Source organism: Desmodus rotundus, chromosome 2, assembly GCF_022682495.2.
Source record: "Desmodus rotundus isolate HL8 chromosome 2, HLdesRot8A.1, whole genome shotgun sequence".
In the NCBI taxonomy this organism is placed as follows: domain Eukaryota; kingdom Metazoa; phylum Chordata; class Mammalia; order Chiroptera; family Phyllostomidae; genus Desmodus; species Desmodus rotundus.
The window spans coordinates 156591451-156619223 of NC_071388.1; the positions used below are offsets into that span (position 1 = coordinate 156591451).

The window sequence follows — 27773 nt, forward strand, 5'->3', positions numbered from 1 at the left end:
ATGCTGAATCCCTCTGAATAAGATGGGCATTTGATCCAGGCCCCGAGGGGTCCTTAAGCGTGGCACAGTTTGAGAAGCACTGACTTGGTTCTCTGTGGACTTCCCAAGGGAGGGCAAGCTGGTTAAGATGGGACAATTAGTGAACTGGCAAGGCTTCTGTACTTGTTTTTCTGGCTACTTTAAGGTCTTGAATTCCCCCGGAAGAGGCAAATCCTACTGCTCAGACCTCAACATTCAGACTTACTTGCATTTGGGGAGGTCACTTTCATCGAAATAGCAATTTCCTCCATGCATACACCTGCATGGGAGGGGCATGACGATGGGATCCTCGATGGCTGCGGAAAGGGAAGGCCATGCACGTGTTAGTCAGCATACTTAGCAGAGCACCTACACCATGCAAACTGCTTCCAGCCCAGGGTCGAGAGGGGGGAGGGGGAGGTTGGGGGCAGGGCAGGTAATTAGTCTCCATATCAAAAAACGTTACCTTCCCCTTAAGTCAGATGAATTTCCTTATCAATAATAAGGTCTTGGAGAGTAACATACATTTGGTAGGAAGAAAAGGGCAATATATAGCATTTCCCCACAAAAAACAGTGGAGAGATGCTAGACTCCAGAACAGATATTAATAGTTCAAAGACACTGTGGTAAAGAAATCTCTTAGGACATTCACCTTCTTATCTGAAGTGTTCATCTCCTCTATAAGCCCCATTAAAATCAAGAGTTCAATGTAGGCACACCTCCAAACTTCAACTAAAGGCTCCAAAGCATCAGCGAACCATGCATCAATAAACAGACACGCACACACAGATATGTAGATGCTTGACAGACAGCTGGTTAGAGATTTTTTTCTCATTTTTTGAGTGTTCCAAAACTGCCCTTGCTCTGGGTCCCTGCTCCAGCTCAGGCCTTAAGTATTCCCTGGATATGGCTGATGGGTCACTAGAGTTCGTCTTGTACCTAGAAGATACTCAATAATAAGTATTGACCACTGTGTGTTTATTTAAGGAGCTCTAACACTCTTCTGGCACAGTCACTCATTTTGAGTCTCTACTCGAAATCCCATTTATCAGAGAGGCTTTCTGGGAGCTCGCTAGCTCACTCCTGCCCCACCCCATCCCTCTTAGTCTGCTTTAACTTTCTCCTTTCCCTTTTTACCACCTGACGTCATTTATTTATTGGGTTATTGTCCTATTAGAATAGGAGCTCAATGAGACCAGGGTTTCTGTCTGTTTTTTTCAGTATCCCCAGCCCTTAGCACATAGTAAGCACTCAATAAACTCTTTTAAACGCGAATCTTAATATAATCCACTTGGTAAAACATGTAAATGAGCAAAGTAGTAGATCAGGTGACAACCTGGACAACATCGCTCTTTCGCTGAGGTTGTAATAAATGTCAGGATGATTTGTCTATAGCATAGAGCAAATCTCAAAAGCTTTAAATTGTCATTTTGTTCAAAATAGTGTTAAATATTGTAATCTTGCCAGTATTTCCCCAGTAGGGCAAGAGAGTGGGGATAGGGCAAGGGAGGCAGGGGGAAGCAGTTTCTTTCTCCTGGGTTCATTCTATAAACCGGCCAAACTTTTCAGCCTGGTTGGGACGTCAAAAAGTCGTGCCTTGTTTAGCTGCTTGCTCCCCCTGGTGGTAGAAGGTGGTTAAGCCCCAGTATTCCCCATCAGCTAAAACTGGGGGACGTGAGCCATAAAATGGGCCACTAGTGAACTGCAGGATGATTTTTTTTAATGTACTTATCAAACATTGAATACTAGTTGTGGACACTAGTTATTTCCTTACTTTAAGAATTATTGAAAATACATCTTGCCACGCACAGATAATCCAAAAGATTTCTCATTTAGCCTCCATCTCCCAAAAGCACCAGGTATACTATAAATGTGGTCCTTTTGCACTAGTCCAAGCTTCAGAATGAGCATGTGAGGAAAACAGCCAACCTCCGCTAGCCCTCCCCTCGGTACCACACAAGGCCCCCCACACAGGAACCTAGGCCTCCACCCGGAGGAATCCAGTTATGGCTGAATGGATTTGGGGGTGATAGTCGTCCAATATGGGGTGAAGGAAGGAAAAAAAGGCCTCAGAAAATTCAGTTCTCAAAATGTCTTTGCAGGACAACACAACTGTAGATTTATGGGCACTGAATCTATCTCTGCAGATCTTGGCAAATAATTCTCAAGAACCATCGGAGCACAGTTCAGTGTGGCACCTCAGGTCCCACGCTGTCCATATTTCCTGCATCTCTCATCCCCCCTTCTAGCCATCCTCACTCTGGTCTGCAAAGGACTCAGTACTTAGACCTCTACAGGCTCCCGAAGGAGGGTACACACGAATAGGGAACCTGCGGAAGAGGGCAGAGCAGCTCTTTTCCAGGCCCCTGTGGCTGTCCAGGCGGTGCCCCTACCTGCATTACACTCGGTGATGCTGCCCTCTACAAAGGTGGAGCCTTGGGGACAGGCACAGCTGTATCCTGCGGGTCTCAGGAGGCAGAGATGACTGCAGACATTTTTACAGCGGTTGGGCACTGGAAAGCAGATGAGAACAGCAGTCAGGTTCTGAGGAGGCAATGAATCCCCAGCCAAGAACATGCCCATGGACAGTTCCGAGTTTACTACCGAGTGGTAGCCGTGACAGGTGACATCCCAACACCTCTAGGCCACGTGCCACCTAGGCTGGTGCTCACCCTCACTACACTATCACCACCTGCCACCCACTAAAGTGGCACAGTCGCGCCCTGCACCTCCATCCCACTTCTGTACTCACATTTCCTATCAGCGTCAGTATTCACTCTACTGCCCTGGCAGGTTTGAAAGACAGGTGTCTGGTCGCTGCACGACCTCAAAAGCTGGTCAGTGCCAAGCAAGAGGAGATGGTTCAAAAGGCCACTAAGACCCCATTATTATATCAAGATTTGTCATTACCAAATTGGGGTAGGTCATTACATGTGGTCCATCCAAAGCACATGTTGGATGTGATTTGCACCCTCACCTTCCAAGAACTTCCTCTGTGCTTCAGGTTTTTTGGGGTTTTTTTTTTGTGAGACAAGGGAATTTAGAGCTGTGATTATCAGAATCAACTGGGAGCCATTCACACCGATGGATGCCCAGTCACAGGAATTCATATTGAAATTGTTCTGGAAAAGAGCTCCATCATTACCGTTAAAAAGTCCCTCCAGTAATTACAGAGCCTTCTGAATTCTACCTTAGCATATGTTATGACTTGTCCGAGGGTTAGACATCTCTAAATTCCTTCTCAGGTTAACATGCTGTGATCCTGATTCTCTGTCACCCTCAATGTAACCATAGACAAGGCATGGTGATAAAATAAAAAGGTGTGTTCCAAAAGCCTCACTCAGAATCTAACCCATTACCATTTCTCCAGCTCTCTAGAGCAGAGCTTTTCACACGTTAGTGTCACACAAAACACCTGGGGAATCTATTCCAAAGGTCTGGGTGGGCCCTGAGAGTCTGCATTTCTGATCAGCTATATGATACCAAAGCTACCGGTCCACGGCCCACACTTGGAGTAGGGCCTGGAGCAGGGATCCTCAAAATGTGGTCCCTGGATCAGCAACAGTAGCATCAGTTGCAAACTTGTGAGAAATGCAAAATTCTTAGGCCACGTAAGTCATGTTAAATAAGAAACCCCACAGGTGGGGCACCACAGGTGTGCAACAAGCCTTCTAGATGGTTCTGATGCATGCCACAATGTGAGAACTATCAGTTCAGAGTAAATCTAATTGGGCACAGCTGGGCAGGGTCTCAGACTTACACAGGACTGGGTACTTTCCAAAGGGGACTCAGAGCATGAGCTGATTGCAATGCTTTTTCCCTCAGGGGTGGTCTCCAGATTTTCCTCTGCCTGACTCCCAGGCAGCCTTCTCCACAGGGGCCACAGGGGGCTCACCATGTACATTGTGCTCTCCCCGTCTTCCTTTAAAACTGCCAAGTGTGAGAGCCGCAGGTGTTTGGAGAGGGGCTGGAGAACGGGCAATCATGATCAGTGACACAAGGAGGTTTTAGAAAGGGCATTTGCCACCAGTGTCATCTCCTGGGAGGCTCATCTCTGAGCTGCAATTTGCTAAGGCTGATTCAGGGTCTCAGAGTATCAGTGAATTTACGGGGACCTCAGGCTCCACCTTTGTTTCACATACAGGGATGGGAAGGGAGGCAGCTTATCAAGGGTCACAGAGCCACAGAATTCAACCTGGATCTCGGCACACTGCTCACGACTTGAATGGAAAGATGCTGAGCTTTGGTTTTGATGGAACTGAATTTAAAAATGATTTCTGCGTTCAAAACTCATTAGTTGGTTGTGTCACTTGGGGATAGAGAATAAAAGCTCTTTACGCAGTTTTGGAGAAGACTAATAGAAGTAACATGTCTGGGTTATCACTGAAGAGAGAATCAGACGTTTAGAACTTAAAAGCCTATTTCCTCTCCTCACTTCAAAAATTTCCCTTCCCCTTTGGCGCACTCCTTACAGTGAATTAGAACACAGGTAACCTGATGAAGCAGGACCCAGAACTAAGAAAACGAAGAAAGGAGGAGCGAGTAGAAATGCCCCTAACAATTTTAGACGAAGGCTCACATAGCTCAGGATAACTTACTAGCCTGGTTGCAAGAGTGGCTAAAACTGATGATATTCAGGAAACCTGTTTGTGTGACCTGTTAACCCAACTCACACTTAGCAGGGGTGTGATACCTGCTGGATTCTGTGGCCTGGCAGTACATACTCATAACTCCAAACAGTGAGGACTGAAATATTTTTACCTTCTATCCACTGGTGGTGTACATAATTTCATTCAACCCTCAATTAACACACACACACACACACATCCCGTTCACGGAGCAAGAGATCAGCTTATTATAACCCACCATCATTTTCCAACAATATAGCCATTAATCTGAAATAATGAGGAACATCATCTGCCAAGGGTAGTGATTACCTGAATGGTTGTATCGATGCTGATGAAAGATTCGAACTTGAGTGAGCCAAGGGCTCACTGTCATCATTTTCTCTTTCTCGTCTTGCCCAAATTTATCTTGTGTCCATACTTCTCCCTTATCCTTAGAAACCCAGTACAACTGGTCTTCGAAGATGTCAAGACTATAAGGGCTCATTGCTGCTTCCCCACCAGGGAAAAACAAAAGAAAACAAGGTTACTGAAAAGAAAACACCCTAACCCCGCCTCTATGTCAGATCTCATTCTGCTTGGATTAACCACTAACACCGATGCCTTGAAAATTCAGGAACACCCAGGCAGACTTTCTGTACATGAAACCGCAAAAGTGTGCTGCTCTGGGAGGTCAAGACAAAACAATTAAACTAGATTCGTGCACACTGGCAAACACAGATTACAGGGGACTTGCTCACTTTCAAGTTGCTGATTTTATTTTACTTTTGGAAAATAATTTGTGTGGCAGAGATTTTTTTTTCTTTAACACAAGACACCACTTATCAGGAAAACCCGAATTGTGTTGGATTGCTGCCATTCTGCAGAGTGTGGATAAGAAAACAAAATGTCTGTCTCCTTCCAGATGGTTCTAGTTGTACATAAAAAACAATCCAGCCCATGAAGAGCATGTGTCTAGAAAAGGTTACACTGGGTTACCACAGGGACACAGGAGCACCACCTCTGTCAGGGCGACCTAACAGGAGACTCAGTTATTTCAGTATCTGCTGCTGAGAGCATTTTTTTAAATTACATAAAAAGAACAAAAAGGGCATAATTACTGCTAATGAGTTCCTTCTCATTTAAAACAGCTGCTGAGACCTGGAGGGACTGGTAATTAAGAAAGTATAAACCATTTCCTAAAATCAGCATTCCTTTCTAAGAAAATGGGCAAAGAGACTGGAAACATATTCACTGATTTTTTTTCACAAATTAAATTCTAATTTGTTTCTAACCTGCACTGGCAACAATTCTCCTATCAGTGCCATCGTATTTTATGGTTTCAATCGTTTTCTCTTTGAAGTCACTCCAGTAGATGCGGTCATTGTTCAGATAATCAATAGAAAGACCGGTCGGCCAACCGAGGTCCTCATGAACCAGCACGTCCCGATGCTGCCCATCCATCCAGGCTGACTCGATCTTCGGTTCTGTGCCCCAGTCAGTCCAGTACATAATCCTGTAACGGAAGGTTTCCTCACTGTATCATTTCACCTAGTGAGGCCTCTCCTCTGAAGGGGACCATGCACTTCCTTTCCCACAGGGGAATCAAACGGTTTTCTTAGCGGCCGGGGTGCAGAGTAATGCTGTTTTTATATTTTGTAAGACAGAGAGAGGAAAGGGAAAGCTGGTGCATCTATATCTCTCCTCCCTGAAAACTTCACTTCCTCAGTGGAGACTGGCCAGCCTCACCCGGGGATGCATACCCAAACTCTAAAGTATACATGTAATTGTAAAAGCTATTCCTTCTTCAGAAAATATGTATCGACTGCTTACCAGGTGAGAGGCACAGTTCTGTGTTTGGGATGCATATCAGAGATCAAAACAATGATTCCTGCTGTCATGGAGCTTACTTACGTTCTAACTCTTTTTAAAGGTATCAGTTTGTATCCAAGTAAGACTTAATTGTACAAGAACTGAGTAGAGGAGGGATTGCACCACTTCAAATACCTAGGAGGATCGGTCAGGCCAGACACGTGAGGGGAACAGAGCAGTTGTAAACGCCAAGTGGAGGGCAGAACAAGGCTCTGTCTAAAGGTCCCAGGCAACATGGCAACAAGGAAGGCACCCCTTCCTCAGACACTGGTGTTATCAGTTCTCCTAACTTGTCAAGCCCCAAATACAGATTTTAAAACAAAATTTTTTATGTGATCAACTAAGGAAAACAAAAACTGTAGCTCTGTTCGTTTAAGTCAAAGATGCCTAGGGGCCATGTTAGCCCACCAGCACCACTTTGCAGCCTCTACTCTAAACCAGTCACCAGGTACAGACCAATACTTGAATTCTCTTGAGGAATGTGTGGATTTTAGATAAACTGGGCTCTGGAAAAAATGTGGCCAGAGGCCTTCCCCTTATACAACATCAATCTGAAGTCTGGTTGGTCCTAAGTGATCTTTAGGGCATCTTATAGTTCTTGAAAATAGTCAGAGATGCCACTCTAAAAATGTCCAAGGACAATTTCAGTACAATTAGGAAAATTCATCAAATACATGTAATATTTTGAGAATCCAAGTGGAAAATATCTAGAACGTGAAAGGCTCCTCCTTTGAATACTCACCCTAGTTTAGGGTTCACTACCACTGCTGCCGGTTGATCCAGCTGGGTGGTGATCAGCCACTTTCTGTACCTTCCGTCAAGTTCAGCCACCTCAATTCGTTGCCTCCTGGCATCTGACCAGTAAATGTGCCTGAATTTAGAAGGACACAGGGGAACATCAGAGAGGTCTAGAGCGGTCACGTCTGGGGAGGAGGTGTGAAGATGAGAGGGAGCATTTAGTTTGGAAGTTCCAGCAGGCAAGACAGCTACTCAGATACCAGCGACTTGGGCATAGTCTCCCTCCCTGGGGATTGCTGAGGGGACGTGTTTGGAAGGTTTGGAAGGATGTGTTTTGGACGTGAGGGGAAGAAGGATGGGAAGGACCGAACTCCTGCCTGATCGGCCAGAGCAGCTGAATCAGCCAGGATGGGAATGACGGTGGACCTCACATCTGGCATTATTATGAGACACGTCCTTCCAGGTAGAAGTCTTAAGCACTTTGGGGCTGCCCCTTTAATTCTGATTGCCCACGAGTCAACTTCCTCCGCAGCCCAAGAACCCCACTGGAATCAGTAGGAATCTGGCAATAGTTCCAAGGGTGAGTGGAAGCAGCCTTCCAAAGCAGCAAACCCAGCCCTTCTTCCAGCCCTAAGACTGTAGGTCTCAGTCTCTCACAAACAGAAAGATTTCCACCCGTTTCTTACTTCATTCTTTCCTTAGCGCTGGGAAAGGGGTAAAACTTCAAACATGAAGCTAAATCTGGCATTGCCTGCTTGGTTTTTAGGAGGAAGTGTTAAAAGTCAGGAGTTTCAAGTTCCGGATTCTCTGAGGCCTTATTTCTTGGCAGAAAATGCTAAAATGAGTCTCCCCTGTTAGCCTGCAGGCACAGTGGGGACCTAATTAACTTCTTCAGAGATGTTCAAGTCTTCCAGGAACACCAGACAAGTGTGTTTAAAGGTGAAAATTAACTACCACGGCAAGTGACTTTCCATCCTCACAGAGGGCAGCCGGCCCCTGGGCCTTCCCTATCAGACAGTTTTCCATGGTTAGTTCATTTTCAAGGACATAGGGGATTCTATGAATGCTTGAGTTCTCATTCCAATGTCGCTGCTTTTCCACAAATGTCACTGCAGCGCAAGGCTCTTCAGTGAAGAAGGAGCTTCCTGACACTTCCCACATGAGTCTGCTCTCATGCAGCTACCTTATGAGAAACCTGCTTAGAGGTTCTTACATAGGGATCATCCAGAATGTGTGGCTCTGCTCCCAGGGGATCTCGAAAACCTAAATGAGGACCATGGAGCTGACACCTCTACTAAGAAAAAACCCCAACGATTAAACAGGGAAGTCAAATTTCCAATCTGTTCAGACAACACAGCCTGCTGAAAACACAAGGTGTTGATTGTTCCTCCCCAAAATAATTACCACAGGGGAAAATGTTTCATTTCAGTGGCTTTGCTGGGAGAATAGTGAAGCTGTCCCATTTCTTCACAAAATGAACAGCATCACCACACTAAAAGGTAATTTTGGAATCCAGAACTCTGTCAGCAAGAATACTCTCCTAGATACAAATATAGAATCTTTCCTCTGTCCTTTGCCAAACTTTTTCATGGCATACATAGAATAAAGGGAATGATCGTATTTATAGGGCATGCTGGGGTAAGCAAGGTGGTTGCTGGGGCTAGAGCAAACCGGGACGTGACCCAGCTGCCCCAGCGGCTGAGCATGCCCATATCCGGGTCCAGCCTAACTCATGTGCCCAGGAGAGCAGGAAGGGGCTATGGCCAAATAAATAGAATAGGCAAGAGGGGAATGTATGTTAAACTTACCTTCCAACCCAATCCACTGCTAATCCATCCGGCTGCATTATGTATTTCAGGCCCAGGTCAAGCACCTGCACATGGTTGTTGCTGCCAGATTCAAAGTTGGGGATGTGGGCACGTTTGATGGCACCAAAACTGGAGCCGTGCCCCAGCACAGTGAAATATATGACACCTGCAGAGGCAAGACGCACACGTCAGTTTCAGGTTAAGAACATCAGGGAAGAGAGAAATGGGGGTCCAACTAGGTGAAGCACTGTTCCTTTATGGACATCTGTATCTCCTCATTGTTCCTCTAATATTAATAATTCAATTACACCAATATGATCAACCCTCAAAGCTTCTCACACTTGAAGAGCTATTAGCTACAAATGCTTCCATTGATAACACTGATACATACTTAGTCATCTTTATCTAAAGGTAATTCATTAAAATATATTCCAGATATATTTACTCTCATTAGGATCAAGTTCTAGTTTCCAAAATAGAATATATAGATAAACCAGGGGCAGGCTATTGAGAGCTTGAGACCCTACTCAGTAACAGCGACAATGAAGGGGCTGTGCAGATGAGAAGCCTTATTTTATGCACAGACTAAACGATAGTGGACAGCAGGCATTACAAAGATCATGGGAAGATTGTAGCTTTGAAGGCATATACTTTCCTAGGTCTATAATGCTCTTTAAAAGCTTACTGTATCACATAACTGTATGAAAACACAATAACAAATCTCCATTGCAGAATTTTCAATAGTTTGCAAAGCATTTTCACATCTGTGATCTCATTTGACCTTCAAAACAACTCTCAGAGGTAGGAAGGCAGAACAAAATTTCTTATCTTACTTACAGATAGAATGTGGAAATCCAGAGAATTGGTACAATTATTTAAGGTCGTAAAGCTAGTAGATGAGGGAGACAGGCATAAAAAGCAAGTTTTCTGACTCCTGCCGTGTGACCATCTCCCACATACTGTACAGAGCCATGAGAGACTCAACAATAAGCATTACTCAAGTTTTTATTCATTAAACTAGGTTTTTTGAGCACCCAGCACATACACTGTCCTGGAGGTTGGGTCAGATGCTAGGCATGTAGACATGAATTAGATTCAGTCTCTGGTTCCAAAGAGCACATGGCTAAGAGGGTAGGAGAAGAATATGTGGACAAATAACTCTAACTCAGTGCAACGCGTGCTTTAGGAAAAGCATCTATAAAATGCTACAGGCTCGTGGCTGCGCAATCACAACACTGTGCCAGGAGGAATTACAGAAGTTGTCCCCGAGAAGGTGACATCTGCACTGGGTCTTTGAAGTTTCAGGAAAAATCTGCCAAGTGTGCCACAGTGGGGAAGCACAAGATCTGTGCGAGCAAAGACAAGGAGGCGTTAAACAAAGGGATGTGAAGTGGTCCTGGAAGCATAAGCCCCAGAGACGGCACGAGGTTTGGTGAGAAGCTGGGAAAGGTTGGCTGGGACCCAAGACCACACTAAGGTGTCTGGAGTCTGCTGGCTAGATCTTCCACTTCCACTCATGCAACAAAATTCACTCATTAAAAAATAAATCCCCCAAAGCTCAACACCTTATACGTCAGTGAATTCAATTGACATCAATGACAGACGCTAAAGTTCATACTCACTGAGACCCGTGCCCTCGGGATCCCAGTCATAATCAACAGCCTGAATGTGCTCCTGTTCTTCAAGGTAGTCTGCATACTTCTCAGAGGAGAGATTGTATTTCCGAATTCGCACATTTTCAGGAAGTAGCAACAAAGGAGGGTCACCTACAAACAAAGAAAGGGCTGATCTATCTGATTTCTACCCGAATTTTTTTATATAAAGCAGGATATAAAATAGCAGGTATCCTCCCCCTTTAACAACAACAGCAACAACAAAAAAAAAACCACATGAGTTTTTATAGGAATCTGACTATTTCTGCTAATCAAGTTGGATAGAGCTGACTCTCCGGCTGGGGTTGCAAAATCCAGGACTGTGGGCGTTCTTATCGCCAGTCTGGTGGAAAGCTAACATTTCTGTTGGGGACATTATCAGTTGCGTATTTTTTGTCCTCCATGGAAAACAGTTTGCAGGGGTGTCCAACCTGTGGCCCGCAGGCTGCATGTGGCCCAGGATGGCTGTGAATGTGGCCCAACACAAAATTGTAAGTTTACTTAAAACATTATGAGACTTTTTTTGTGCTTATGTGTTGCAATGTATTTAATGTGTGGCCCAAGACAACTCTTCTTCCAGGGTGACACAGAGACATCAAAAGGTTGGGCACCCCTGGTTTAGAGCAAGGCAAGATCAAGACCCCCATCCTCTTTTCCACTGGTTTTCTCCCTTTATTTGCTGACAACAAAACAGACAAGATTGCAGACGTTCAATGTCACGGAAGAAACGTAATATGTATAGTCTCATTAAAAGTTTACCAGGAAGTCCTCATTCCTGACTCTTTATTGACAGATTTAATGACTCTTTTAACAGGTAATTGGCTCCATGACCCAATTTAGCTTCCAGCTAATAACGAAAAACAGCTTGCTCTTGATTTTTTTTTTTAATTTTTTTACTTAAAGCAGATATTTTAATGGTGACTCATCCTGAGTTTCACTGTCTAAACATTTTTATTTAACCTACTTGCCTAATGGCAATTGAATCTAATTTAAGTAACTTTGAAAGTTTGTTTTATAAATTTCCTATCTTGACATTGTGTTTTATATGAATATTCTAATTTATTTCAGTCATCTTCTAGGTTAAAAGACTTAACCACTTTATAATGTGCTACTTAATTACCAGCCCAACTGTTCAAATGCTTTTGCCCTAGTTTTCATTCAGTGTAAAAAATGTTTGGAGGGTAAAATCTTTAAGTATGCTAGTTAAATGTATGTGTTAAAAGCACAATTTGCATGAAAAAATTAAATAGCTATTTTACTCCTGGTTTTCAAAATAAAATGCTATTCTCTTATCAAGTTCCTTAAACCTTACAGAGGTGTCCAACCCATGGCCTGCAAGCTGCGTGCAGCCCAGGATGGCTGTGAATGCGGCCCAACACAAAATCATAGGTTTGCTTAAAACCTTACGAGATTTTTTTGTGATTACGTGTCACAATGCACTTAATGTGTGGCTCAAGACAACTCTTGTTCTTCCAGTGTGGCCCAGAGACACCAAAAGGCTGGACACCCCTGCTAGTACAAACTTTAAATTCAAACCTGTGAGATCATAAAGTCCTACACCCCTCACCCTAATATGCTGATTCAAATCAGACCCCTGGAAATGTGGACTATAACCCTTCTGACTTAACAGTCTTGTTACTGCTTTCTAGCAGGCCTGCTTCTCCAACACAGGCATGAACCTAAAACGCAGAACTAATGTTTGAACTTTCGAATGTGCCAGGCTTTCTGGCACATTCTGTCTGTGAACAATAAAGAGGGAAATGTTAACAAGGTGTCTTTGATTTGTCCCAGTCGAATGTAACTGTTGTTTTGTGATCCATCTTGGATTACAGGGCCTCAAACCTTGATCTCAGTGGAGAGCTCGTTAATTTCATGCCACTGATGACCATCCCATAAGCAAGCTTCCATTGTTTGAATCTTCTGGAGGGTGGCATCTTGTCACCTTCTGAAGTTTTTGTCAAAGTGGACAAGAGGCTAATTCCAGGATAAAAATAACACCTGACTCCTGTTTGAATTCCTAAATATTTGTTAGGGAACTGTAGTTATTGTTTTAACCTGGCAAGGGAGGGAAGATGAGAAGAGACAGGATGGTTGTTGGAAATAACTGATGAATTAAAAATAAGACTTTAAGCCTAAAGTTTATGTTCTAGTATATCATACTCATCAGCATTTATTTCTCCAAGAATTAATTAATCCGAACATGAACCCATCATACCATCAGCTTCACACCGATTTCCATAGATGCCACTCAAGGACCTGAAGCCTTCGGCACAGTAACACTCATAACTTCCTTTAGTATTTTGGCAGTTCTGGGGACACGTCGCAAATTGCTCACACTCATTGATGTCTGCAGGCATAATAAAACCAAATATGAAACATCTGCTCCCATCCACTCTTCAGAAACCCTGCTTCTGCTTAAATCCATATTCACAAACAGTGAGGACTGAAAAGACTGCAGGTGAAAAGAAGCAGATACCAACATTTGTGGAATACTCTGGTGTTTCAGATACTATTTCACATGCTTTCCGTATTTTTCTTCCTCATTTAATCTTCTAGAAAGACTCTATAAGATACAGAAAATTATTCAACCCCAAGTCCCGAAGCTGGTAAGCAATGAAGACAGGGTTTAGACTGAAGCAGTTTGCTCTGTACAACAGCAGAACAAACTTCTCCCTTTCTGGAGGCAGATGTTGTTCATTACCCCTCTCCCTTCTGCTGACGAGCTTCAGCAATGGGAGTAATTGATCTGGTTTTTCAATGGAGTTCTTAAGCTTCAGCTTTCAAAAGAACTCTTCCAATCATCTGAATATGGCTTTCACGAGTTAGAAACAGTAAATTCATAGTTAAAGACATTTAAAATCATCCTCATCACTTACCATCTTGAAAAGCTATCTTCCGATTCTACACATTAAAACATTTATGCCTGACAGAAGTAGGTTTGTAACATGTTGTTAGACTCAAGATAAAATATTTGACTTTTGTTTGTTAAAAGAATTCGATCTCACACAGTGAAATAACAAGCAGCCAGCATCACTGAGGCCTTCATAAACCACATCAGTTTCAGAGTTCTTACTGAGGATGAGCGGTCTGCCCAGCCCCTGCAAGGCACTGGTAAGACAGCACAGAAAAAAGCACTTAGCACCCCTGAGTTTTGGGGGTGAGGGTTTCATAACCCATGATTTTAATGAAGAAAACAGATGTTGACATTTGTCATCATTGGTTATATATGTCATGAATTTATAACCTACAACCATATTCAGACCCGATCATCACCCTCTAATAGTCAGGTTATTGGTACACCCAAGTATTTTAGTGAGATGGAACCATGAGTTTAGCTCCATTAAGAGAATTAAACAGTGGTTTAATAAAAGGGAATGAGTGGAGAACATAAAAAGTGCAAGTTTCTCCTAACAAGAATTGGAGGAAGTATACTCTACCATCACAGGAGTTTCTGTCCAAAATACCGGCTTTGAACCCAGGTCTACAGGAGCAGATAAATCCTCCCTCAATTAATTGGGTGCAATTATGTTCACATAGATTTTCAGCACATGATCTTTCTATTCCTTTATCTGAAAAACAAAATCCCAGCATTGCAAATGGAAGGTATAAATCAGATCCACCACAGCTCTGCATTGCTAAATAAGCGTTAGCTAGAGTACAATACAATGCACATATTAGTCATAAGTCATACAACTGCTATTAGAACCATAAATTGCTATACATGAAAAGGAATTTTGCAATATGTAAAAATCAAGGACTTCAAAAATATTCATACTCTTTCATCCAGTTATTTCACATTAATAAATTTTCCCTTAAGAAGAAATAAATGTATGCACTGTAATTTATGTTTAAGGGTTATAATGAGAAAATTTTGAAAGCAACTTGAATGTAAATTCAACAACAGGGGCTAAGTTATGGTGTACTGCATTTTATCAAATCTAAGACACCACCACTAATGGACCGTTATTTTATGTCACACTACAATAGAAAAGATCTAGGACTTACATTATGGCATGTTATTAAGTTTAAAATATATTTTGGTCTCAGAGATATTAAAGGTGAAAATAAACATGTTCAAGGACATGTTGTTTAATCCTCACCCAAGGACATGTTTACTACTTTAGAGAGAGAGGAAGAGGAGGGGAACATTGATGTAAGGGATAAACATCGATCGGTTGTCTCATATAAACGCCCTAACCAGGGATTGAACCCACAAGCTAGGTATGTGTCCTGACCTGGAATTGAACCTGCAAAGTTGGTGTATGGGATGACACTCCAACCAACTGAGGCACCCAGCCAGGGCTAAACATACATCTTAGAATCAATGTTTGTGATTATGATTATCTACACTATGGATTGCCATGCAATCATTAAAACTCATGATTTCAAATGACACTTTGACATGGGAAATATCTCTAGTAAAAATGGAGCAAAAGATTATAACACTATTTAGTACAGAATACTTCTTTAAAATTGTTTTAAACATCAAGAAATACCAAACTTGAATTAGTTCTCTCTTAATGATAGGATTCAAGTGATTTTAACTTTTGATTGTTAATATATTTTCTGGATTTTGTAACTTGCATAATAAAAAATTCAACTAAGAGTTTATCTTCGTAGGGCCCATGTGGATGACTCTCATTATCCCTGCTGTTTTGCGGTCCAGACCCTCCAGGACGGCCTTTTAATAGTTCAGACTCTACTTGGAACAATTTGTGGCTCAGCATTGCCCCCAGTTCTTGTCTCCACCAAATAGCTATCCAAGTTATCTGCCTTTCATTCCAGTCATTCTGATCCATTTGCTTCTTTTACCCTGAGTCTTCATAAACCTCCAGACCTAGGTCTTACAGGGAATCTGACAAGGATAAACGGCAGACAGTGAGAGATAATGGGAGGGAGGGTGGGGTGCGAAAGGGGGTTATCTCCAAAAAGGATCTCAAACCTGTTTAAACTTCTTTAAAAGTCTCTTGGAAATAGGCTTCTAAATATTTTAGTCAAAGAGACTGTGGCATCTCCTGACTCAGTTCTTTGAAGTCCAAATAGATTTTTTTCTACCTGTCCTCTACAGTAGGCAATAAGGAGAACCTAACACTCCTCAGAGTCCTTTAGGGTACAGTGACTACATAAGTATATGTGGCTTGAATAACTAAAAACATTTGCGTTTCAAAAAAAAAGAAAAATAACCACTAAATAAAACACAGTGTCATTCAATGGAATGCTGCTCTTGGAGTTCATACGTCAAAGCTGTACACATAAAAGCCTTATAGTAAAGTCTGAGCTCTTAACAACTACACATCAATGAAACAAGAGTCCTTCACAACAGCAGAAAGTACACAATGTGAGATTGTTCCTCAAAGTTGAGGACCTTCTTATAACTACTTTCATTTGAAAATAGTCACCTTTTTAATTCATATAACAGCAGATTTCCCCAAACCAGACATATGAAATTTTTTAAATAAAATTTGCTTTTAATTAAATGTCATTTGAATAAAAACTACTGTAGTCAATTTTAAGTCTTTTAATTGGCTTGGGCAACTAGAGGAGAACCCATGTTTGACCCAAGCCCAACGTGGAAATACTCCAAGATCCTGGAACTATTCACATACCAGCCTTTGGATGTAAACTCCAACCTACCACCCAGTTTTGCAAATTCTGTCGTGTCCATGCTTTTTAAAAACACTTGAAGTTATCAAGTACTTCCTTATGTCAAAAAAAACCCCTCCAAACCCCACTAAGAAATTGTATGAGATAAAGGGCAAATCAACATGATACGGCTGGTCATTCATCCCCTTTTGAAACTAACCCAGAAAAAAGTTTCCATGGAGTCTTTGGGATGCCTCAGAAAAAACTGTTTAAAGCCCAAGAAGTTGAAAGCATGTGGAGCTAACTGAGGTGACTACGTCACAGGTTCCTAGTATTTGGAGAACTCCCTCTTCCTTCCTATAAAGAAACCGAAGCCTGGAGAAGTCAGTAGCTGCCCAAAGAAGCATAGCTAATAGCAGAGGAACTAGAGGGCTGTTCTCCAAGCCTGGAGTCACAGGACTATTCAGGTTCTGCCTCTGCCATTCTGTGCGACTTCGAGCAAGTTACTTAAGCTCTCTGAGCTTCATTATACACATAGACATAATAGCAACTACAATGGGGCTAACTTGAGTGACGAATTAGATAATATAAGTGAAAGCCTCTCATAGGAACTATAAAGGACTAGAAAGGTGTGAATCACTAACACATCATTCTAACATTTCCATCACAATACTGGGACAGAACCATCCCTTGGTTGTGTTCACCATCTTTTTCCCACACAAACTCCTCCGTCTACTTTAAAAATAAAAATGTTCCTTTCAAGGTCCCCCTGACATTCCCATCTTTACTAACTACCCTCAGAAGCTTTTCCCCTAAGGGCCAAAGATACTGCATTTGGGTTAAGATGGGAAAATGTGAAGCCTGGTAAACAAAATATGTAGCTGAGAGGCACCTAGTGAACTGGGAAGGGGATGTGTTCTGCAGTGAGGTGGGTTGGACCCCAAATCCTGACTCAACAACTTACTGAGAGAAAAACGTGGCCACTTCATTTAACCTGTAAGCTGGTTTTCTCATTTGTAAGGGGGGCGAGGGGGAGAGAGAGAGAGAGAGAGACCTCACTCATGGGACTGCTGAAAGGGTGGAATGAGATAACGCGTGTAGTGTTTAGCACAATGCCTGGTACAGAGTAAGTGCGCAACACCAGGCAGCGGGGGGCTTGACCGCCGCTCAGCACACAGAGTAAATTAAAGAGAAACGCGCGGCATCGTTTAGTTTACGTTATTGAATGCTCTCACTAGGTAGGCCTGAATGATCACAGTGAAGTATAAAAACAAGCACTTACTGCAGCCCGCTTCGTCGGACTGGTCACCACAGTCATCGATATCATCACATACAAAGTGCTGTGAAATGCAATGCTTGTTGCTACACTTAAATTCATCTTCTCCACAAGGTCTAGGGGTTGGACCTACACCTACAATGTAAGAACAAATTAAAATCAAAACTTTTTCTTCTGCAAAACAAGATGCTTCCCTCTGTGGCAGGGACAGTTACCACTCACCAATGAGCCTGTGCTTCCCGACACTTCCCTATCTCCCTTGTAATTACATGGGGACCATGTGACTAGTTCCAGTCAACAGACTATGAGTTGGAAGTGATGTGTCACTTCTGGACTGGAGCAATGAAAAGCTCATGTGCCCCTATGCAGTGGCAACCTCGAAAGCCGTGCGTGTCAGGTGGCCTCATGACAAAAGCATCAGCCACCTGACACCGGCTTCACAGTCAGGAGGCAAATTGTGAGGACACTGACATCGGAGGTGGGAAAGGTGGAGACCTGCATTGTGCAACGGCAAAGCGGCAAAGCACTGGGCAAAGCTTCAGAAAAATTGGGAGGCTGGCCACATGCTTGCTGAAGTTGTCGGTCTCAGGAAAGAGGTTAGAGAATAGATGGTTAGTGATGTGCTTGTTTGCCGTTATCTGAGTTTGGCAAGGTAGTATAACAAAGAAATAAGCTCAGGAAAGCACTAATTGATTTACAAACAGAAATGAGAGAAAGTCAAGTCCAGAAATCTGCCGGGTGGAAAAAGCCGACTGCATTTAGATCCCAAGCAGTAAGAGTAAGAGTCCTTTGGGACACAAAGGCCCAGTAAAACCTTAGCTAGATGAAATGACTGCCCATCTATTTTTCAAGATAGGCCGAATGAAACTGATGAACAGTTGAGACAAAAGTGTATGAGAAAAACAAGCAAAGAAATAGAAAAGTTTCAAGAACTGTGTCCCATAAGGAACACTGAGGTTATTGACTTTCAGAAAGACGGGAAGCAAATAGATCCAAAGTAAGTGGGGAGAGGTTGCACCTGAGTCATGCATGTGTTTATCAGTGTCTGGTAAGCAATTTTGTCAGCAGAGATCTGCAGTCCTAGGGCAGCTCAAACTTCTGTAGAACAAACTGAAACCCCAGAGGTACATTTTGCAGACTGCAACTTGGGGCCCTCAGTTTTTCCTCCTCCCTTTCGACTTTTGCTTACAGTTTTCCGCTTTCTCATCGCTTCCATCTCCACAGTCATCTACGTGATTGCACACCTCATGACTATAAATGCAGCGATTATTGTCACACCGGAAACGGTATTGCGACTCACAGGGAACACTCACTAAAACAAAAGATGGAAAAACAAAAGTACAGTTTAAGAGCAGAACCTCATGTCAGTATCTAAAGTGTTCCTATGTCAGCACCAAGCTTGCTTGATCCATCCATTCATTTGCTCATTCAGTAACCAATTGACAACTACATCTTGAGTACCTGGTATACAGCACAGCACTGGGCTAGACATCAGAGTCAGTGGGGCACAAGAAACCCACAGACCTTGTCCTTATGGAACATTCATTCTGGCAGAAGAATGGACTTTACCAATTAACCACTCAGCTACAACTGCGGTAAGAGCCACAAAGTACATGTGCTATGAAAGCACCTGTGGTGGGTAACAGACAGGTCTTGGGCACTGGGGAGGCTGCATATGGGAAGATTCTGAGTCATGGTAGGTTTCTGGACCTGAATAAAAGGCTCTATGGCTGAAGCACAGAGGGAGGAGGACAATGGGGCCACGAGGCTGGAGGGCCAGCAGGCCATACACGTGTGAGCTCTTATTCTAATAGTCAGGAGGCCATTGTTTGTATCTCTGACATGAGTTGTCATCGAGCCCCTAGAGCATGAGGTCCTTTTATTAGTTTTACACAGTGATGGACTCTCCTTCCCGAATTCCCTCATCTATTACATTTCAAGTTGATATCTCAAAATCAAACCCTGAATCATTTTCTTATCCCGAGTCACACCACTAGCTGTTGTGGCGCACCTGTGAGGAACCCAAGGGTAGGACGGAGGTCCCTTACTTATTTGGTACAGGGCATGGTTCTGTGGAGGTACCAGGAATCCAGTGAGCTCAACACTTGTGTGGGTTCTTCTTGTATGGCACATGGGGGACTTGGACTGGGTGATTTCCTTCTGCCTTTCTGCTACACTCAGGGAGCTAGAGGAGAGACTTGTGCTGATGCTGGCTGGGGGAAAGACTCAGATGCGAGAGCTGGTTCTTGGAAGTATGGCTAATGGAACTACTTGCCATGAAACGCAAGTGCAACACAATAAAACAGGGCTGTCACTTTTTAATGAGACTGTGTCTCTGCCTCTCCAAAGTTTAGTGTTAATAGCTATGGACACTTTATCTTATAGAGGGAAGCAACTTCCTAAGAACTTCTTTGAAAGTTACATATGCTTAAGACATCTTTCAAGATTCATCAAGTTAAAAGCAAAACAAAATGTGGTTAGTTCCTAATGAGAAAAGAGGTGGCAAGAAAAATGTTGGGATATGCCACTGTGAAAATGTGATATACACTAATTACAGTTCTCTAAAGGAAGGGAAATACTCTGGTGTACCTTTTTCTAGAGCCAAATCTCAGAGCTAAAAAAGAATAGTGATGAATCTAGGAAACCAAACAGAAGAGAACATGTGAACTCCAGAAGCAAATTGCAGTGGACTCAGACTAGGAGTTAATCAAGAGTTCCAGCAAGAATGTTTCTGGGGTGACTTCTCCTTAAAATTATTAACCTTAAGCTTGTATCAGAATTATTTGTGGAGCTTCTTAAATTCAGAGACTGGCAGGCTCCGCTGTCAGAGATTTGGATGGTGGGCCCATGAAACTGCATTTCTAATATGTTCCCAAGTGACACAAGGGGCCCTCCTAGCACAGGGGTGGCACTTCGAGAACAACTGCTCTAGAGTCTTCCCAATGACTCTGAACATGGAGAAAACTGATCAAAACAAACTTTATTTTCATTCACTTTGTTAAAATCAGTAGTTCTCAACCAGGGCACTAAATTAAAAGCTATGGAGGTTTTAAAATACACATTTGCCCAGGCCCTATCCTTGGAGATTATGGTTCATTAGGTCTAAGCCTGGGGTGGGGCCAGGGCATGTGACTTTGAAACATTTCTCCCCGAGTGGTTCTGAGGTGAACCCAAACTGACATTCACTAGTTTAAAAAATATGCGTCATACAAGAGAAGGGAATTAGATGGCCTTGAATTTCCTAAGTTGTTCTTTGAAGCTCTAGAGCAGGGGTGTCCAGCCTTTCCAGATCTCTGGGCCACACTGGAAGAAGAGTTGTCTTGGGCCACACATTGAATACATGGCAACACATAATCACAGAACATCGCATAATGTTGTAAGCAAATTTACGATTTTGTGTTAGGCCTCATTCACAGCCAGCCTGGGCTGCATGTGCCCACGGGCTGCAGGTTGGACACCCCTGCTGTCTAGAGGCTTGGAAGAGATGTTCTGAAGGGCACTGAAAGTAGGCTGACGCAGGAGAGGTACAACACCCTCACTCAGACTCCAGCCACCCAGATCTGTCTGTTTACCCACACTCATTTCCAACCAGGATTTGTTTTGAAGTTAATTGTGTTCTAAGACCATCTATGTTTAAAACCATAGACGTTTGACCGACTTTCTCATGTTCCAAACACAGAACTAAGCACGAAGGCTAAGAGAAATCACAGGGAAGCAGATCATGCGTCCGGTACTCAAAAACTGTACAACTGCCTCCAGGACCACAGGCTCCTCATAAAAACACTGCAGCTTTGCCAGACAGCACTGCTCCCGTTCACTCCATTCCTCTCCCTCTTACGGCACAGGTGAAGTTCTTCATCGGAGCCATCGCCACAGTCGTTATCACCATCACATATCCAAGAAGACTGCACACAAACGTGATTTTTACATTCGAACTTGAGACCTGGGCAGTAGGTACCGTTGGGAAACCGAGTGGCTGTTGGTGGGGGAGACACATATTCAAATGATTAGAAGTCACTAGTTTGGGAAAGCTAACCTGCTATTTCTCCCTTAGCACTCTCCTCTACAGCCTGCTCTTTCTTACTCATCCACATGTGTTGTGGCCTTAAACCGTCTGAAATGCTGGTGGAATATTTCTTAAGGTCAGTTGTCCCAGCCCACTTTCCAACGACATGAGTCATTCTGTGGATGGCAATGGACTTTTTCTGTAGAGGGAAGGGAAGCTCCTCAGCTGTGTCAGCCCTGGCTTTACTCATGATGCATCTGTGTACTTAGTCTCTTTGAAAGCAGATTTAAGGTGTGACAACCTGATCATCAACAATATCTATCATGGATATTCATCAACAGTTATTATTTATTCAGATTTATAAAGAGCGAAATGTGAATGGTCATTGTGTAACGGACATTATGTTTTAAAATAATTTTTATGTACCATCACGCAATTCAGAAACATTCTAATGCTGTAAATTCAGTATGGTCTCATACCCAGTCCAAGTTCTCTATACTCCTTTATTGATTGCTTGAATATTCTTTTTACCTACAATGTTTTTTACCCAGTTAATGATTTATATAGTAGCTTTATATAAATACTTTGATAGTACAGATGCTTAATATATTCTTTATTTAAAGTACTTTGAAATGAAACGCCCTTGGATGACTACCATACACGGATATGGTAACTCGGACCCCAGGTGAACTGATGATGAACCATCAATGAGTGCTGAATAGAAATACCTATGTCCTTCTAATCTAAGAAGTGGTGGCTGGTGAAGAGATGTATTCTGATCACCATATCCACACAATTCAAATAAACAGTGCACAGGAGTCTAGGAACTTACGACAAACTGTCTCGTCAGAGGCGTCGAGACAGTCCATGACTCCATCACATTTCACTTCGTCGGGCACGCAGTGTCCACTGTCACACTGAAAATATTCGGGACTGCAGGTCCTCATCTCTGAAGAGAAAAGACTGTCACTCCCAGAAAGCCTTGGAATTCTCAGACAGATATTAGCTCCAGGGGCTGTAGTAACTACTCAGTCACATTCCAATCCACATCCTGTCACTGGCTGACAGCAAACCCACAACTTATAGTTAGAACAAATAATGAATAAACTCTCAAAACTCACACCTTCCCCAAGCAAGGTAGGGAGATACTTACCTCTCCTATGTCTCTTAAGTTTTTCCTCATAAGTCTGTATTCCTCAACTTTTAATGTTTGCTGATTTTCCACAGACACAACCCTTCCTCAGTAAAGAGCTATAAAAATTACTTGGGCTTTACGATTCCTTTTCCAATGCTCTGACCTCTACACCGGAAAGCTATAGTACTATAAGGCCACTTTCTGGGAAGTAATAGGAAGACTGATGTTTTTATGTGTTAACAAGGCCAATGCAGGTTAAATTCTACTCCTAGGAAATGTTTAAGTTAAAATGAGATTTTTAAAAAATGTCTTGCTTTCCCCCCCCATTATTGATCTAGATTGCTATCAGTTAAAACTAACACATAGAAAATACAGAGCAGAAGGTATGTGCAATGCTAAGGTTTACATAGTCCAAAAGTCACACAAAAATCGTTTTACTCTAAAACCTTACACACACTCATTTGCAGACCCCACTTTTGTCAAATACGCTGCCTTTAGTACAAGACTCTACGGAAAGCCTCTCAGAATTGTGACAGTTACCACAGTCCCGCTCATCGGAGTTGTCTCCACAGTCATTGTTAAAGTCACATATCCAGTGAGAGGGAATGCACCTCCGGTCGTCACACCGAAACTCGCTCTCCGTGCAGTCCCGGGGGACTAGAAAGGAAGAACCACGTGGCCATCAGTGGGTACCGGGAATCACACGCCAGACAGGTTAGTGCCCGAGGCCCTCTGGGGTCCGAAGTCACAGAGGTCTGCTTGGGCAGACTGTCCATCCTCTAAACATAGACTTTCTACCCCCATTTTAAATCTATAAGAGGTAATTTAACCTTAAGAGAAATTTCAATTTCATGAAACTCTAGGCAACCTCCTACAGGATTCAACATGAACTTTTGTAGAAATAACAAGATACCAGTTAGATTGTCTTTCTGTATAAGAATAATCAGCATACTGATTTTCTCCGTTGCCTGCGGCAAGTAGTGATCACTTCTTACTTCCAAAACATGTTAGAATGTATTTCATATCAGTCAACCCGAAATTGACATACACCATGAGTCAGTGGTGTACGTTTGGGGAAGGTACTCATTAACTGTCTTCAAAACACATGCAATTATTATATCTAGCTTAGTGTGATCAGATCTCTGCTTTCCTTTCCTTTCCTTACCCTCCCTGTCTGATCTCCTATAGTCAGCACCTTCCCTGGGACAGAGGAACTAAAACTTGACCTGTATTTAGCCATTAGATCTCCTAATACAGTCACTATTCCAGGTAAGACAACAAACCTAAAATACGAGTTCTCTTTCCTCTGCTATTCAGGCCATTTCAGGGTAAGATCTTAAGAAGTAATATCTTTGGATTAGTACCTTTCCTTTTTGTATTTCTCTTGGTCCTGATTTTTTATTTCTACTCTATTTATCATATTATATTTGTCCTTTATTATGTCACCTCAAGTTCTTTTTGGAAAAAAAGTCGGGTATAAATAAATAAATTCAACACACTGAAGGTATACTCAGATAAACATCCTCATCCCAGAGTTTGCTTATGTCCTCAGTTAAAGAAAAAGTAGAAATGTACCAATTAGCAGAAGGAAAGAGATTAGGTAGCTGTCATTCTGCCCTTTCGGATGAATGGCACAGACAGTTGATTATGGGCAAAAAGCAGACATCCCAGCTCTGGCTGCACTTAAGGATGACAAGAGCCCTGAACTCACCACAGTTTTCCTCATCCGAGTGATCTCCGCAGTCATTGTGCCCATCACACTTCCAGCGAAGAGGGATGCATCGGTGATTATTACAGCGGAAAACCCCCTCAGGTTTGCACGTCATCTCCTCTGCAAAGCACAGTCGTCGCAAAGACTTCAGAAGCCAGTCATCAAGACATGCCAGAGTAGCAATGGCTTTCTTGTGAGAAGCTGAAAATTTGCTACCACATTCTCAAAGCTCCCGGAGGAAGGAGTGCCAGCAACGGCCACTGTCAGTGATCCTCTTTGGCTAACCCGAACCTATCCTACCACTGGAAACTAGATCCAGTCTCATTTGTAGAAACTGTTCAGACAATGAACTGGTATCTGGTTAGTAATTTGCAACAACGGCCTGGAAAGGAAGAATAAGTGATACCACCAGCAAATAGAACATTTCCATTACATTGTCTTTAACTCACTAGATTCAGTTTTATTAAAACAACCCATCCTTCCAACTAATCCTAACACCCACATTCATAGTCATTTTGGTTTCAAGTCAGAGTATATGCTTAATCTTGACGAATTCCATTAATTCACTTGACCTTTTGTCCATAAGTTATTTCCATGTTGCCACAGTGAATACAGCTGATGGACAGATGATACAGGAAGTCGGAGAGACATTCAGAATATAAAAATCTTCAAGTAAGAAATACTGACTTTGAAATATACTTTTTCATAGTAGATATCAAATTTTTTTATCTAGCCTCCTCAATTTCAGTAATTCTATAAGAGTAGACAATTTAAACTTATCAAGTGCCAAAAAGGATTCTATACTTGGCAAAAATTTTACAAGTTCCTAATATCTTAATAATGTCTTCCCCAATTTCATTTAAGATGCTAGAAATTAAACTCCCCCAACAGCCCTGTAAAATGCTATGAAAATGTAACATGCTAGTAAAAGAATCAATAGATAGTCTTTTCATCAGTGGTAAACCAAGGAAAGATGACGAGGGAAATCCACCCTCATCCCCTAATGACAGCCCTGGACACTCAAATGTTCTTGCCCCTCCCAACCGCCCGCAGCCCCCTACCACAGCCTTGCTCATCACTGTTGTCCCGGCAGTCATCGGCACCGTTGCACACAGCCCATTTGGGGATGCAGCGGTAGTTCGTTTTACAGCTGAATTCCGTATGGTTGTCACAGCGATAGGCAGGGCCCACTGGGAAGAGAAAGTAACAAAGTCAGACCTGAAGTCTCAGTCCTGCCAGGAACTGGTACCACAAGACACCCACCATTGTCACATTCAGGAAATGCTGCTGACAAGTAACAATTACCATGTCACCAACTAAATTGGCTCTGGCAACATGCGTCTGTCTTAGGTGTGATATGTTCGCCAAGAACAGAAGGGAAGTTTTCTCATTATCTTAGTAGCATTCATTTGTGCTGCAGTACAACTTAGTGGGAATAAAAAGAACTGGGTTTGAGATTTAAAAACCAGGGTTGACCTGTCAGCTCTGCCACTGAATACAAAGATGACCATCCACTGAATGTGAACCTCAGTTTCCTCATCTGTAAAATGGGAATTGGTAACCCCCCCCTTCCTGACTTCGTATGTTTCTCTGAGGCTCAAAGGAGAGAGTGCTAGACGTACAAAATGTAAGTTCTTGTGATCACATTCTGGACAGGTGGACATCCAGTGCACCAGGGGGAGAAATCGCCCTCGTCAGAAGCAGGAGCCTGGCTCAACCTGCAGCCTTACGGCTAGCTATACTTTGTCTCGCAGGGCCAGGACTAGGCCGGAAATCTGAGATGGGTGTCCCACAGGGATGCAGCAGGGGGCTCCGCATCTTCTCTCACTCCACACAGAGGTTCTCCTTGCTCTGTGCTCCTGCTCAGGCCAGGCCCCTCCCACGGGAACTTACTGCATTCCTGGACAGGCTCATCTGAGAAGTCTCCACAGTCATTGTCTACGTCACACTTCCAGGACTGAGGGATGCAGTGACCATTGGCACACTTAAAGTAGCCGGGCCGGCAGACCCTGCTGGCACAGTGCGAACTGTCCTCGTCCGAGCCATCCCCGCAGTCGTCGATGGAGTCGCACTGCCAGGCTTCTGCGATGCAACGTTTGTTGGCGCACTGCCACTCGTTAGACTCACACTGGTGGTGCTCTGCGAGCAAGGGAACTTGGTCATCGGCTTGGAAGGCGTCAGGAACAGAAGCTACCGATTTACACTGATGGACCTGCAGAACTCCATCACAATTTCTCTCTAGAAAAATTACATCCTAGTGCACTTACTGCCAGCCAGTACCACTGTGGGCACTTATTTCTCTGACTATTACCATCTCCTAAATTTTTACAGATTTTTTTTTTCTTGCATGCAGAATTAGGGGATAAGAATTGCATCACTGATGCCCTACTAACTTCACCTTCTCTGATATCTGTTGCCCTAATGGACAATTTTTTTTATACTTTGTGTTAAAAATAAAAAAACTTTGTGTTTGCTGCTGTTGCAAACATATTGTTTTTAAGTTGGAAGGTTTTTGGGGTTTCTTAGGGATTTTTTTTTCCTTTTTATAAAATGGAAACAAATAAACATTACAATGGAGCATCCTTGATTAACATTGGGGTGGGAAACCCTCGTTTCATCCTCAATGTTAGCTCTCAAGGAGGATTCTATGCATAGCGCATGACAAAGAACCACCAATAGCCAACTTACTATCCACCTTAACCATCTGACTTGCAGAGACATTAGGGATTCTAAAAAATTTATAAAAACAGATATGGGATGGAGTTTTCTCCTGGGACTTTGGACTGGTTCTTGGTTTATGACATTCAGAAAATCCCCCACGGAATCACGATGGTACAAAACCAACTATGGAAATGGGCAAAGAAGGCATAAAGCAATGCAACACACCGCAGAGAGTAAGGTCTTCATCAGACCCATCAGGGCAATCGTGGTGAGTGTCGCACAGGAAGTGCGGGCTGGTGCAATTGCCATCCTTGCACTGGAACTGTCCTAACCGGCAGTAGCGCTGCGGGCAAACGGGGGGCTCATCGGAACCATCCAAACAGTCTTTCTGCCCGTCACATTTCCACCAGATAGGAATACACCTGCACGGAGACAATGCACCACTTCTCTCAGCAAAGCGCTGGGGAAAGGGAGCGTAGGGGAGTGGGCAATGCTTATTTGGAGAGAAGAAGGCAAAATGAATTCCACGTGATGACACGCATGAGTTGTCTCAGGGCCTGAGAAGAGGACAGTTAAACCCTGGTTGCTGGGGTGTAGTTTTAGAGAAAACATTACTAGACGAGATAGAACAGGTTAGGTAAGACTCAGATGCATGCTGAAAAAGTGCTGGAGCAAGAAGATTAAACTCCTGCCACAACCAACAGTGGAG

At 43.0% G+C, this 27773-nt stretch overlaps 1 protein-coding gene across 1 annotated transcript in view; it reads right to left on the reverse strand.

The window, feature by feature from the left end:
- The window catches only part of LRP2 (LDL receptor related protein 2), a 195031-nt gene that overhangs the window by 16181 nt on the left and 151077 nt on the right, over positions 1-27773 (reverse strand). Inside the window, exons 55-72 of the mRNA XM_045187457.2 lie at positions 27290-27486; positions 26297-26542; positions 25465-25593; positions 24404-24523; positions 23233-23349; positions 22390-22506; positions 21390-21527; positions 18741-18863; positions 17558-17686; positions 14130-14261; positions 12908-13039; positions 10663-10806; positions 9041-9206; positions 7237-7365; positions 5918-6138; positions 4956-5132; positions 2412-2531; positions 245-335 (exon numbers count right to left, since the gene is read on the reverse strand). Coding sequence (XP_045043392.2) covers positions 245-335; positions 2412-2531; positions 4956-5132; positions 5918-6138; positions 7237-7365; positions 9041-9206; positions 10663-10806; positions 12908-13039; positions 14130-14261; positions 17558-17686; positions 18741-18863; positions 21390-21527; positions 22390-22506; positions 23233-23349; positions 24404-24523; positions 25465-25593; positions 26297-26542; positions 27290-27486 — 2628 coding nt within the window. The remainder of the gene's footprint in view (positions 1-244; positions 336-2411; positions 2532-4955; positions 5133-5917; positions 6139-7236; positions 7366-9040; positions 9207-10662; positions 10807-12907; positions 13040-14129; positions 14262-17557; positions 17687-18740; positions 18864-21389; positions 21528-22389; positions 22507-23232; positions 23350-24403; positions 24524-25464; positions 25594-26296; positions 26543-27289; positions 27487-27773) is intronic.